The 14365-nt window shown below is 37.9% G+C and overlaps 1 protein-coding gene across 1 annotated transcript in view; it reads left to right on the top strand.

Annotated features, from left to right (window-relative positions):
• COL19A1 (collagen type XIX alpha 1 chain) overlaps positions 1-14365 on the top strand; it is a 388031-nt gene that overhangs the window by 67809 nt on the left and 305857 nt on the right. The window contains exons 8-9 of the mRNA XM_060190822.1: positions 2763-2888; positions 3865-3927. Of these exons, the coding sequence (XP_060046805.1) occupies positions 2763-2888; positions 3865-3927 (189 nt within the window). The remainder of the gene's footprint in view (positions 1-2762; positions 2889-3864; positions 3928-14365) is intronic.

Raw genomic sequence — 14365 nt, 5'->3', positions numbered from 1 at the left:
CTCAGGCATGAAAACTTTTTGTGTGACCATTATACTGTCATCCTAACCCAATTTTGCTTCATTCTTATGTGACTTTTATACTGGAAGATTTAGGAACATTTTAAGATAACTAAGTAGTCATTAAATTTGGAGAGAGGATGTGATAGAGCTTATGGTAGCAAACTACTTACACAGTCTGGGTGCTATTTTCCCTAATTTTCATTGTTTCTTTTTTTTTAATATTTATTTTATTTATTTATTCCCTTTTGTTGCCCTCGTTGTTTTATTGTTGTAGTTATTATTGTTGTTGTCGTTGTTGGATAGGACAGAGAGAAATGGAGAGAGGAGAGGAAGACAGAGAGGAGGAGAGAAAGATAGACACCTGCAGACTTGCTTCACCGCCTGTGAAACGACTCCCCTGCAGGTGGGGAGCCGGGGTTCGAACCGGGATCCTTATGCTGGTCCTTGTGCTTTGCACCACCTGCGCTTAACCCGCTGCGCTACAGCCCGACTCCCTCATTGTTTCTATAAGCATTAGGACGCTACTCATTAAAAAACTTCTATGAAACTTATGTATTTAATTAATTATATTATTATAGGAAAGTATACTGCTAAATTATCTTATCTCAGAAGTAACCACTGGCAGACTTAGTTTTGTATCATGACAGTATTTTCCCATGAATATCTGATTGTTAGTATGCAAAGTAATGTGTAGATGCTTTCTCCTAAATTGCAGATTCAGAATTGTGAAATTGCAGATTCATAAAATTGCAAATTCAGAGATTTAAACCACACTGAGGAATTTGTTAAATGATGTTGAGAAGGAAGGAGTCATTTATCCTCTTCAGAGTCTCCATCTGGATTTGTTTTATGAGTGAATAAAGGGGTTATTTGAAACCATATCTTCTTATTATCCAGCTTGTTCTGAACTTGCTGGACAAGTATAAAATTCACCACCTGTTTGTTATGGTGGACACTTTAGTGTCTTTACAGAATGATATATAAATATATTCTTTAAGTGTGTACTGTCTTAGAATTTAAAAAAAACTTGTTTACTTATATATTTCTCTACAATCACATTACTGAAATAGAGGTTTTGAAAACTTAAATTATAGGTGGTTCATCTCACAGAACACACACATTATTCTGCATGAGGACGTGGGCTCAAGTCCCTGGGCCCCGTCTGCAGGGGGAAAGCTTCCTGAGTGGTAAAACTGTTGCAGGTGGCTCTTTGTCTCTCCCTGTCTCTCACTTCTCTCTTGATTTCTCTCTGTTTCTACAAAAAAATCTTTAAAAATGCCACAGATGTCCATATATTGATTTTGCAGTTCTCAAATTGCTCTTTGTCAATTAGAAATTTACTATTTCTAAGTTTTTTTTTTTAGAATCTTTTGGGTTTTTCATGTAAATTATTATTCTGTAAAAGTGAAAGTTTCACTTATTTTTCAATACAGACCCCTATCTCTATGTCTCACCTACTCTTTATAGCTAGCACTTCTAATACTATGTTTAATAAAGTGGAGAGAGTGGACAAGCTAGTCTTTTCATATTATAAGAAAATCTGTCAGCTTTCTGCCATTGAATTTGTTATTAACTGTAGCTTTTACCTAAATTGCCTTTAATGTGTTAAGAATTGCACAACTTTATTTTGGTATCGAAATCAAGTACTATATACAAAACTTGAGTTGTAATGATGGAACTTTAAAACCTATGTAAGCTTATAAACTAATGCTATTTTAACATTCTTAAGAGCTGACTGCATATTTTTACCTTAAAATATGCAAAATATATGAATATGTGTTTTTTTTCCCCAAACAAGATACACAGGTGAGGTGGCCTGGCACACCCTTTTAACCATACACACATTACAATCCTCAAAGACTATTTTTCAAGCCCCCAGTCCCCACTAGCAGGAGGGAAGCTTCACAAGTATTGAAACAGTGTTGCAGCCCTCTCTCTCTCTCTCCCTCTCTCCATCTATTCCTCATCCCTTTTCAGTGTCCCCCTTCACTCAATCAAAAAGAAAAGAAAGGAGAAGAAAAAAAAAACTGACAGGAACGGTAGATTCATTATGCAGGCACTGAGTCGCAGTTATAACCCTGGTGGCAAAACAAACAAACCACAACACCCCTCACTCATATTGCGTGCTTTCTCTTAAAATTTGCTCCTAAAACAATGCAGTTATTATTTGTATAAATTATTAAGCAGTGTAATTATTGTAAATATTTGATATTCTGTACTTGTCATAAAGTCACCTATGGTAGTTTTAGAATTTGTGATCAAAATTCATACTTTAATTTATTTCTACTGAGTTGTTAGTGTGATAAAAACACACAGGAGCCAGGAGTCAGGTGGTAGTGCAGCGGGTTATGCACACGTTGTGCAAAGTGCAAGGACCGGTGTAAGGATCCTGGTTTGAGCCCCCAACTCCCCACCTGCAGGCAGTGAAGTAGGTCTGCAGGTGTCTATCATTCTCTCCCCCTTTCTGTCTTCCCCTCCTCTCTCCATTTCTCTCTGTCCTATCCAACAAATATGACAGCAATAATAACTACGACAATAAAACAACAAAGGCAACAAAAGGGAATAAGTAAGTAAATAAATTAAATAAAAATACACAGGAGTCTAAAGAGCAAAGAGAGGTTGAATTTTCACACACAAAGGTCAACTTTAATTAACTGTGAGATAATCCTCTCAGGTACCACCAGTTTGGTTGGTGCCAGTACTTGGGATGTCAGAATATTTGGAATTGATCCCGTTTTCTTAAACCTCTTTTTGGATTTCAGTGCCCAGAGCAGGATAACATTGGAAGTAGTGTGACATCATCTGTACCTGCCCATTCTAGTAAACTGCCTGTATATCTGCCAACAAAGCAGGAATTTAAAGACCAGTGTCCCTGCATCTCACACAAGGTATGCTGGTTTAATCTATTATCTTATAAAAAGCCACTTCACACAGTAAGCCAGGCCCCTTAAATGATGATTTTTCTGCACAAAACATGTCCGTTAGTGAAAATTGAAATAATGTCTAATTTAAATGTGCACGCACACCCCCCCCCCACACACACACTATACAGTGTTCCTTTGCTATAGGTAAACTAACTTTCTCTAGAGTACTACAGTAGCTAACTAATATCTTGTTCTGCCAAACACTGTGTGAAGGACTCTATTGCTACTCGAATAGTTTGTTTCGCTTTATCAGTATGGTTCATGGTCAGGAAAGCTGGGCCCACGGTCCAGCTTCTTCAGTGGATGCTTCTTCAGTGGATGTTCATGACAGTTTTAAAGTCAGTGCTAAAAGTAGGATGCACAAACTCTTGATGGTTTTACTATGCTCTTATGCTCAAGGCAAAGAACAAAGAAAGACAAACTTGCCTTAGTTCCTAGAGCAGGTTAGTTGTAGTACTGTGACTTAATATAATAATGCTCTTGGATTTACATTTTCTGTTCCCATATCATCTCCTAGCTAAACAAGGAAGTAGGATTGGGGATGAGGTAGAAATATAGAAGAAACTTATATTTCTTTTATCAACTTACATTGCATGGCAAGGTCCAAGTGACAGGCAAGTACATGGTGCAGTACTTCATAAAGGAACAGCATGTGTCCCAGGTCATGGAAGGTCTTATTGTAAAGAATATGCCTAGTGGTGTTTAGAAGAGGGGGTAGTAGGGACCTCATTGATAGGAGGTATTAGCTCCATGGAAGGGACCAGCATCAACTTAGAGGATAGTAAATTTCTGCTTTCATCTGTTAGTTGTTTCATGTTAAACTATTTGTTGGGGGCTGGGTGGTGGTGCACCTGGTTGAGCGCATATGTTGCAATAAACTATTTGTCTTTAGTGCAACATGACAAAATCTTTGACAACGAAAAATTTTGTTTTTACTTAGGGAGAAGCAGGATTGCTAGGAACTCCAGGTTCACCTGATCAGAAGGGGAGTAAAGGAGAACTGGTAAGACACCATCCAGCACTATTAGAATAAAAGAAGTTTGTTCAAAAGTGATTTAAAATTTCCATATCCAGGGGCTAGGTGGTGGCACACCCAACTGAGCACTCACATTACCATGCTTAAGGACATAAGTTCCAGTCCCCACTCCCCACCTGCAAGGGTGATGCTTCACGAGCGGTTTAGCAGGTCTGCAGGTATCTATCTTTCTCCCTTCCTATCTTACCCTCTCCCTCTCAATTTCTCTCTGCCTTATAAAATAAAATACAAAGAAAAGAGAAAGAAAGAAAAAAATTGGCCACTACGAGTGGTGGATTTGTAGTGTAGACACAGAGCCCCAGTGATTACCTTGGTAGGAATAACAATATTTAAAAAAAAAAAAAAAGAAGACTGTCCATTTCCTTTTTCTGTGTTACACACACAAATGCTATTTCTGTACAAAAGTCTCCAAGGTGATATTTTAATGGTGCTATCAACTAAAACAAAGAAGAAAAGAAGACTCATCAGTATTTAATTTTGCTTTCTAGTTTTTTGTTTGTTTGTTTTTGCTATCAGAGTTATTGCTGGGGTGCAGTGCCTTCACAATGCATACACTGCTCCTTATAGTGATTTTTTTATTTCTGTTTTATTTGATAGGGCAGAGAGAAATTGACAGGGGGTGTCCAAGAGGATGCAAAGGAGAGAGAGAGAGAGAGATAGAGAGATAGATAGAGAGAGAGAGAGAGAGACCCCAACCTGCAGACCTGCTTCACCACTTGTGAAGCATCTAGCCAGCAGGCAGAGAGTGTGGAGAAGGGGGTGCATTGAAGTTGGGTCCGTGAACATAGTAATTTCTGTGCCCTCAATAGGGAGTACCACCATCAAGTCTCCTGATTTTTTTTATTAGTGATTTAATAATGATCAACAAGATTGTGGGGTAAAAGGGGTACTATTCCATACAATTCCCACCACCACAGTTCCACATCTGATCCCCTCCATTGGAATGTTCCTTATTCTTTATATCTCTAGGAGTCTGGATCAATGGTATTTATGGGGTGCAGAAGGTCTGGCATCTGTAATTGCTTCTCAGCTGGACATGGGCATTGATTGACAGGTCGATCCTGTTTCTATCTTTCCCTAGTGGGGTAGGGCTCTGGGGAGGTAGGGTTCCAGGACTCATTGGTAATATCATCTGCCAGGGAGGTCAGGTTGGTGTCAGGGTAGCAGCTGCAACTTTGTGGCTGAAAAGTATTAAGATATAAAACAGAACAAATTTTTAATAATCAGAAACTTAAAGTTAAGAATATAGCAGATGTGATTTGGCGTCTTCATGTTGGAAGAAGCTAGGAAGTTTATTTTATGTTTATTCCAAGGGGCCCATGACTTTACTAGTTGTTGCCTGAGCTCAACAGCTAACATGTAGGTGGGCTAAAACTATTATCTTGGAAGATGGTGTTAGTGTTGAGGATAGGACTAGGAAGCTGGATTAGGGTACAGAGAAGCTCCCAAATATAGAAAAAGTTCATAAATACCATTAACTGTAAATCCTATTGATCTGACCTAGGGCCCCTGTCTATTCAAATTTAGCACAGGAGTTTGTATAACTTCTGCATTCCTGTCAGTCTGAACTTACATTCCATGGTCATAGCTAGGAACATTCTAGGCTGTACTCATTTCAGGACCAGTCTCCCTTGAGTAGCAGAGTATATTGACCCAGCCACCCTTCAGAGAAAGGGGTAATTTCTACCACTGTTGTTCTATATGATGGAAATGTCCAGTAGAAGTCCACAAGAGGATTTATGATGTTGTTCCTGATGGAGATGACCAGTGATGATGGAGAGAGGGATCTGTTAGAGATCTAGGTCCATCATATTTATATGGGAACCTAAGAGTTCCTACTAGAGCCAAAAGGGACACTAAAGTGTGCTGGTCTTTTGCCCTTATCTAGCTTTTGTAGTACTTGCTTTATCGGACAGGGTTGGATGTAGAGTAATTGAGGAAAGTGAAATAGGAAGTAGGTGAGGAGGGTATCTGGCCTAAGGAGAAATTATTTGATTAAGTACCTTATGATATCTTTTTAGGTCTTTCTACTTACTTGCTGCATTTATTGAGTCACTGTAGACTATTGCGCACTTGCACTTTTATACTAAGGTATATATTTTTCCCCAACTTATGGATACATGTGCATATGTGCCCTATCTCATGGGCCCTGGTCTATATCTAGATTCTGTAACTTTGTTAGAAGTGCACCACCTGAAATGGAACTAAAGAGTACTATCACTATTGGAGGTGCAGGTTTGAGATCCCATGACTGGTTTCTCTGGACACAATCCAAGGTCAAACATGTAGAGTTGGCACTGGTTGCATTGATTTGGTTGAAATGCAGAATCAAATGTTATGGATTAAGAGAAGCATGAAGGAAAATGAAAAAAGCCTCAGAGTTTCCAGGACTGGGAGAAATATGGGTTTTATAGAGAATGAGGAAGGTTCCTTGCTGTCTTAGGTTTAAGAAGGTAGTAGATGAAAACCAAAAAACTATGAAAACTATGAAAAGCAAGTTATTTAGAAACTTGATTTATTTAAAAATCCCATGGTTAAGATTTATTGTACAATACAAGGTCTTACCGTGATTTATGACATTTAATGCCATTTACAAATAACTGTATCTTATATACTGACAAGACAGGTTACTTCTAGTTTCCTTGGTCTAAGACTACAAGTGATTAAATATTTCAGAAAAATTAATACTAGAAATGCATTAACATTGGTTAATAGGAGAATGTATTAACACCATCCCTGCCACCAAAGGTCTTTGTCCCTATTCTCACTCCCATATAGTAGAGCTGAAAATCTACACTTCCCCATTCCCACCTCCTGCAGAGTTTTTTACTTTGGTGCACTACTCCAAACTCAAATTCTGCTTTCTGTTTCTCTTTCTCAACTTTTGTTTATGAATGGGATCATCTCATACTCATCTTTCTTCCTGGTTTATCTCACTTAACATAATTCTTTTTAAAATATTTTTTATTTATTTATTTTACTTTAATTCGATAGGACAAAGCACCATTGAGAGGGAGGGTGGACAGAGAAGGAGAGACAGAGATACCTGCATCCCTGCTTCACCACTTGTGAAGCTTCCCCCCTGCAGATGTGGACTGGAGGTTTGAACCTGGGTAACTTGCGAACTGTAGTGTTGTGCTTAGCCAGGTGCACCAACACCCAGCCCCTACTTAACATAATTCTTTCTAGCTCTTTCCAAGATGGAAAAAATATATATCACAACTTTCTTAGCCACTCATCTGTTGTTGGACACCTAGGTTGCTTCCAGGTTTTGGCTATTACGAATTGTGCTGCTATGAATATAGATATACACATATCATGTGGTGTCTTTGACTCCTTAGGATCTATCTAGGAGAGAAATCTCTGGGTTATAAGGAAAGTCCATTTATAGCCTTCTGAGAGTTCTCCAGACTGTTCTCCACAGAGGTTGGACCAATTTATATTCCCACCAGCAGTGCAGGAGGGTTCCTTTGTCCCTACAAGCTCTCCAGCATTTGTTGTTGCTGTAGTTCCTGATGTATGACATTCTCACAGGGGTGAGGTGGTATCTCATTCCTGTCTTATTTGCATTTCTCTGACAGTGACTGGAGCAATTTTTCATATGTCTGTTGGCCTTTTGTACCTCTTCTGTAGTGAGTATACTGTTCATATCCTTCCTCCACTTTGAATTAGGTCATTTGCTTTTTTTTTTGCTTAATTTTGTGGTGAGTTCTTTACATATTTTGTATATATATGTTATATTATATATTTTGGCTATATATTTTCGTTATTAGGAATGCCACTGATTTTTGCACATTGATTTTTGTGGTCAGACACCTTGCTATATTGCCTAATGATTTCCAGAAGCTTTCTGCTGTATTCTTTAGGTATTTCTTTTTTAAAATTTTATTTATTTCCTTTTTGTTACCCTTGTTTTGTATTGTTGTTATAGTTATTATTGTTGTTGTTATTGATGTTGTTATTGGATAGGACAGAGAGAAATGGAAAGAGTAGGGGAAGACAGAGGGTAGAGAAAGATAGACACCTGCAGATCTGCTTCACTGCCTGTGAAGTGACTCCTCTGCAGGTGGGGAGCTGGGGGCTTGAACCGGGATCCTTATGTCTGTCCTTGTGCTTTGTGCCACGTTCACTTAACCTGCTGCGCTACTGCCCAACTCTCTCTTTAGGTTTTTCTATGTATACTATCATATCATCCACAAATAGTGAGAGTTTGAATTCTTCTCTTCCAGTCTGTAATCCTTTGATTCCTTTCTCTTGCCTGATTACTATGGTGAGAACTTACAGTACTATGTTGAAGAGTAATGGTAATAGTGGACAGCCCTGTTTAGTCCCTGATCTGAAGAGGAATTCTTCCAGCTTCTGCCCATTGAGTATGAATTTTGTAAAAATCTTTCTCTGCAGTTTTTGAGATAATCATGTGTTTTTTGGTTTTGCTTTTATTGATGCGGTGATTCACACTGGTTGATTTACATATATTCAGCCAGCCTTGCATTTCTGGGATAAGTCCCAGAAATTCATGATGTTGTTCATGATAAAAAAATTTTAAAAAATATATTGCTGTATCTAGTTGTCTAGGATTTTGTTAAGTATTTTAAGCTTCTATGTTCATCAAAAAAATTGGTCTGTAGTTTTCCTTTTTTATTGTGTCCCTATCTACTTTTGGTATTAGGGTGATGTTGGCTTCATAGAAGGTGGAAGAGAGTGTTGCTGTGTCTTCAGTTTTTTAAAATAGTTTTAAAAGTAGAGGTACTAACTGTGATTTCAGTCCTTCTGGTTGCTTTAGGGTTCCTCCTCTTCTAAGTCTTTAAGGTCAGTGAGGCTGTTTAATTGAACTTCTTCTTGTTTTATAATGTGTGTTTGTATGGTAATGAATTTCCCTCTAAGTACTGCTTTAGCTATGCCCCAAGTATTTTATTAGCTTATGTCTTCATTTTATTATAGGAACATTTAAATTTCTTCCCTGAGTTCCTTTTTGACCCAATAGTTTTTAAGCAGTGTGTTGTTGAGTCTTCACAATTTAGGACTTTCATTAGTTTTCTATTTGTTGTTAAGTGTTAGTTTAATTCCATGGTGGTCTGAGATGATTCTTGGAATGACTTTAGTGCTCTTGAATTTGTTAATACTGTCTTTGTGTGGCCTAACATGTGATCTATACTTGAGAATGTTCTGAAAAGAATTTGAAAAGAATGAGTGTTCCAGTTTCTTGGGGTGTAGAACTCTGAAAATGTCTTAAGCTGTAGGTTATCTATGTCTTTGACTAATTATCTTGTTTCTTTATTGATTCTCTGGCTAGATGATCTAAATGTGAGAGTGGGTTGTTGAAGTCTAGTTCTTCTTCTAGCGTTTGCCCTTCTTCCGTAGCCAGTCAACAGCGTCAAGTTGAGCCTGATGTAAAGTTTCGAGACCTCCTTTGAATCTGGAGAGGTGGCAGTCATTGACTATGTGGGTCATAGTCTGTCTGTAGCCGCAGGGGCAGTTCGGGTCGTCTCTGGCTCCCCAGCGATGGAACATAGTGGCGCACTGGCCATGGCCTGTTCGATAGCGATTGAGGAGGGCCCAATCATAACGTGCTAGGTCAAAGCCGGGTTGACGCTTGCAGGGGTCTGTGATGAGGTGTTTGTTCTTTACCTCAGCTGACTGCCAACTCTGTTTCCAAGAGTCTGGAACAGAGAAGTTCAGTGTAGGCGTAGGGGACCAGATTGGATGACGAGATGTCAAGCGTTGGACAGGGTGGGTGAAGATATCTGTGTATATTGGCAGGTCCGGTCGAGCGTAGACATGGGAAATGAACTTAGATGATGCTGCATCCCGACGAATATCTGGCGGGGTGGGGTGCGATCAAGAGTAACGCCAAGATAGACTGGCTGGGCATCATGCCGGATTCTCGTATCGTCAAGCTGCACATTAAGCTCACGCGAGGCCGAGGCATGGTGTAGATGGAAAACAGATGATACCGTTTTTGCAGTGCTAGGGATTAGTCGCCATTTTTTACAGTAATCAGATATCAGAGACATGTCTTTCATGAGTGTTTCTTCGAGGATGTCAAACTTGGATGCCTGAGTTGCACAGCAGATGTCATCTCATCGGCGTAGATGAACTTCCTTGAAGAAGTTTCTGGGAGGTCATTGATGTAAATATTAAATAGCGTAGGTGCCAGAACAGAGCCCTGGGGAGGCCACTTGAGACAAGTCTCCATCTGCTAGACTTGTCACCCAGATGCACCCGGAATCTTCTGTTTTGTAGAAGAAACGATATAGTGTTGGCCACCCATGGAGGCAGGCATCTTGAGATCTTGACTAGGAGACCACAGTGCCAGACCGTGTGATAGGCTGCTGTGAGATCAACAAAGACAGCACCTGTCTTTAAATTCTGGAATCCATTTTCAATGTAAGTTGAGAGGGCCAGGGCTTGCTGTGCTACTATTGGTGTATTTTTATAGCTCTTTTGTGGGTCTTTGACATATTTAGATAGGCCTTCATTGGGTGCATATATGTTAATAATTGTTAAGTCCTCTTGGTTTACTGATCCTCTGAGAACTATGTAACGTCCGTACCATCTTTTATTACTTTATGTATTTTGAAGTCTATTGTGTTAGAGATGAGAATAGCTGTTCGTGCCTTTTTGTGTGTGTGGTCCGTTAGCTTGTATGATAGTTTTTCGTTCTTTCACTTTGAGTCTGAGTTTTTCTTTTTGAGTTAGGTAGAATTCCTATATACAGCATATGGTTGGATTGTGTTTTCCGATTCATCTTCCTACTTTGTGCCTTTTAATGGGTGAATTTAGGCTATTGACATTGATATTATGATTTATGGTATTTCAGTATCATTATTTAGTACTTTCTTTGTGTGTTTAGTATATAATTTTTTTCTTGATGACATTGTTAATGCTCATAGGAGGCCTTTAAGAACTTCTTTCATGGTGGGCTTGGTGATAGTTGACTCCTTTAACTGTTGCTTGTCTGAGAAAGTTTTTATCCCTCTATCTAGTCTGAATGGTAGTCTAGCAGGATATACTATTCTTGGTTGGAAGCCTTTCTCATTGAGTGCTCAATATATATCTTGCTATTCTCTTTTGGCTTTTAGAGTTTATGTAGAGAAGTCTGCTGATAGTCTTTTAGGTTTTTTATCATTATGTGACTTTTTGTTTTTCTCTTGCAGCCTTCAGGATCCTTCTTTACTGTACTTTTTTTTTTTTTTCCATTGTAACTACCATGTGACGGTTTATAAAGAGCTATAACCCTGGTGGCAAAAAAAAGAACAACTTTTATATATGTGCAAACAGTGAGTTAGTTATTATTGGGAATAATCATGTAAGTTCTATTTGAGCTGAATCCAAACTCAACCAATGGCTTCTAGTTTTCCTCAAGATACATATCAAAGCTCCAACTGTAAGCTGCAAGTTTAACTGTGGGTTATTGTGTAAACCTCTTTCTCATTCCCTTTATAGTTTTTTACACTTTTCTCTTGTCACTCATGCTCTGAATAGTTTTCATTGCAATATATATACACACATATATATGTATCTGGAATGTTATTTTAAATATTCACTTGACTCTTGCATTATTTAGATAAATATCTAATTTATTTTAAAGGAAAAAAACCTTGTGGAAGGGATCATAAATCATGATAATGTGTGTACAAGTGTTGCCTTTCCAGTTTATATTTATTCGATTCTCACTTGATACCTGCAAAATGTTTTAATTTGGGCAGGGGTAGATAGCATAAGTGTTATGTAAAGAGACTCCCATGCCTGAGTCTCCAAAGTCTCAGGTTCAGTCCCCTGTAATACTATAAACTAGAGCTGAGCTCTGATCAAGCACACAAAAAATAAAATAAAATAAATTGTTTTAATTCCTGAATGCCTTAATTAAATAGAAAATGTAGAAGTAAGCCTATCCTGACATTTTTATATAAAATAATATTTTAATTCTGTCTTTATATTCTTATATTGTCACCTGCAATTTTATTTTGCATCAATTTCCCTGTTTATATTCTGTGGACATATACATAGAATAGCATATAAATACTCCATGTACATTTGAAAATAACGCATATCCAATGATTGGAGTAGTGTGACATTAAATGTCAGCTAGGTTGTATAGTAATAAAAAAAAAAAAAGAAGAGGGGCCCAGGCAGTAGTGCAGCGGGTTAAGCTAAGCACACATGGCGTAAAGTGCAAGGACTAGCGTAAGGATCCTGGTTCAAGCCCCTGGCTCTCTACCTGCAGGAGGGTCGCTTCACAAGTGGTGAAGCTGGTCTGCAGATGTTTGTCTTTCTCTCCCCCTCTCTTTCCCTCCTCCTTCAATTTATCTCTGTCCTACCCAACAACAATGACAGCAATAATAATAACCACAACAATGATTAAAAAACAACAAGAGCAACAAAAAGGAAAAAACAGCCTCCAGGAGCAGTGTATTTACGTAGTGCAGGCACCAAGTCCCAGCAATAACCCTGGAGGCACACACACACACACACACACACACACACACACACACACACACAGAAAGAACAGAATTGGTATTAAAACGTATTGAATGAATGAATGAATGAATACTTTGCCATAAGGAAAGTATAAATCAACTTAACTATTCCTAAACCCTATAAATTTTATGTTTCATTTGTATGGGACAAGGGGGTTGACAAACAGAACAGAACTCATTTTCAAAGAAGGAGTTAGATAAGTTAAATCACTGGAGGACTGCTATACTACTTACTGTTGTTCTCTTATACTTACTACTTGAAGAATCAAAATTACTATTAGAAATCAGAAATACTTACCAAAAAGTCACAAATTTCACCTGATATACTGTTCATCTCTATTACTTTTTGCCCATACCATGATGTTCTCTTGATTTAATTTGCTAGTTTTTTATCCATAGATTTGATGACCCTCTCACATAGAGTAAGATGGTTTAAAATTCAACCACTACTTGTATCTGAACACTTAGATTCTATCAAACTTTTCTAACTATATACCCTCTCTCCAACTAAACTCCCTCTGACACTATTTGAAATAATAATTAATACTTTTTTCATTCAGACCCAATTATTATAATTTTCTGAATCTTTTAATTCCCTTTTCTTACTAAGCATAGTTAGCAACCTAATTACTTAGCAACTGCATTACTTTCTCAGTTCTTTAAGACCCTTGCTAATATCCTCACCCACTTCAGAGTTGAATTCCTCTCCAGAGTTTTGCTAAATAGCAGCTCAATTTCAGTGTTCCTGAACCTAAGGGGGAGTGTGATCTGAATGCTATTTTGGGAATAATTTTCCAGTTTATTTTTACACTATCTTCTACATAGCCCGTTAGCTCCTCTAAAGTGTAGGTTTAATGAAAGTATTACTTTTCTAATAGATTTTGAGAGAAAATCAAACAAATCAAAATGAAATAACTTACTTGATTCTATTGTGAAAAACTTTGGTATTGATTCTTTTCTGTCATTCCACTCTCCAACCTCTCTATGGAATTTTTCATTTTTATTATTCCACTGTGTTAAACAGAGATTACCATATCCCCCTATTTCCTTTGCTATCTGGTATTGATCATATGCCCATATTATAGCAATATAATACCAGTAAAAATAGCTAAATCAAAACATGTTCATCACTTGAAAATGAATATATTCCCTCAGAAGCATAATTTGATGTTATGAGCTTAATTTCTTTGCCAGTGTCAATATATAAATAATAAAATATTTTCATCCTTTCTAATCCAGTATTACAAATATTAGATTAGATGACAGGTCTTTTTGTTTTTATATCAGTTTTATTCAATATGGTATAATTATATCTAATGTATAGTACTAGAATTTTAAATTTACTTGTTTGATACTTAACATAAATACCACTGTAACTGTGACATTATACACTTATACAATTGTATGGATTTCTTTTTTTAATATTTATTTATAAAAAAGGAAACACTGACAAAAAACATAGGATAAGAAGGTACAACTCCACATAATTCCCACCACCAGAACTTCATATCCCATCTCCTCCCCTGATAGCTTTCCTAGCCTTTATCTCTCTGGGATTATGGACCCAGAGTCTTTATGGGGTGCAGAAGGTGGAAGGTCTGGCTTCTGTAATTGCCTCCCCGCTGAACATGGGCATTGGCAGGTCGATCCGTACTCCCAGCATGTCTCTCTCTTTCCCTAGTGAGGCAGGGCTCTGGGGAATTGGGGCTCCAGGACACATTGGTGAGGTTCTCTGCCCAGGGAAATGTGATTTGGCACAGTGGTAGCATCTGGAACCTGGTGGCTGAAAAAAGTTAACATACAAAGCCAAACAAGTTGTTGACTAATCATGAACCTAAAGGCTGGAGTAGTTAATATGAGGAGTTGGGAGGGTCCTCCCTTTTGTAGATAGCTAGTAGGCATATTTTAGTTATATTCCAAAGGGC

The sequence above is a fragment of the Erinaceus europaeus genome, chromosome 4 (assembly GCF_950295315.1).
Source record: "Erinaceus europaeus chromosome 4, mEriEur2.1, whole genome shotgun sequence".
In the NCBI taxonomy this organism is placed as follows: Eukaryota; Metazoa; Chordata; class Mammalia; order Eulipotyphla; family Erinaceidae; genus Erinaceus; species Erinaceus europaeus.
Note: the sequence above shows the minus strand (reverse complement) of the source record. Positions and strands in the feature narration are given on the sequence as shown.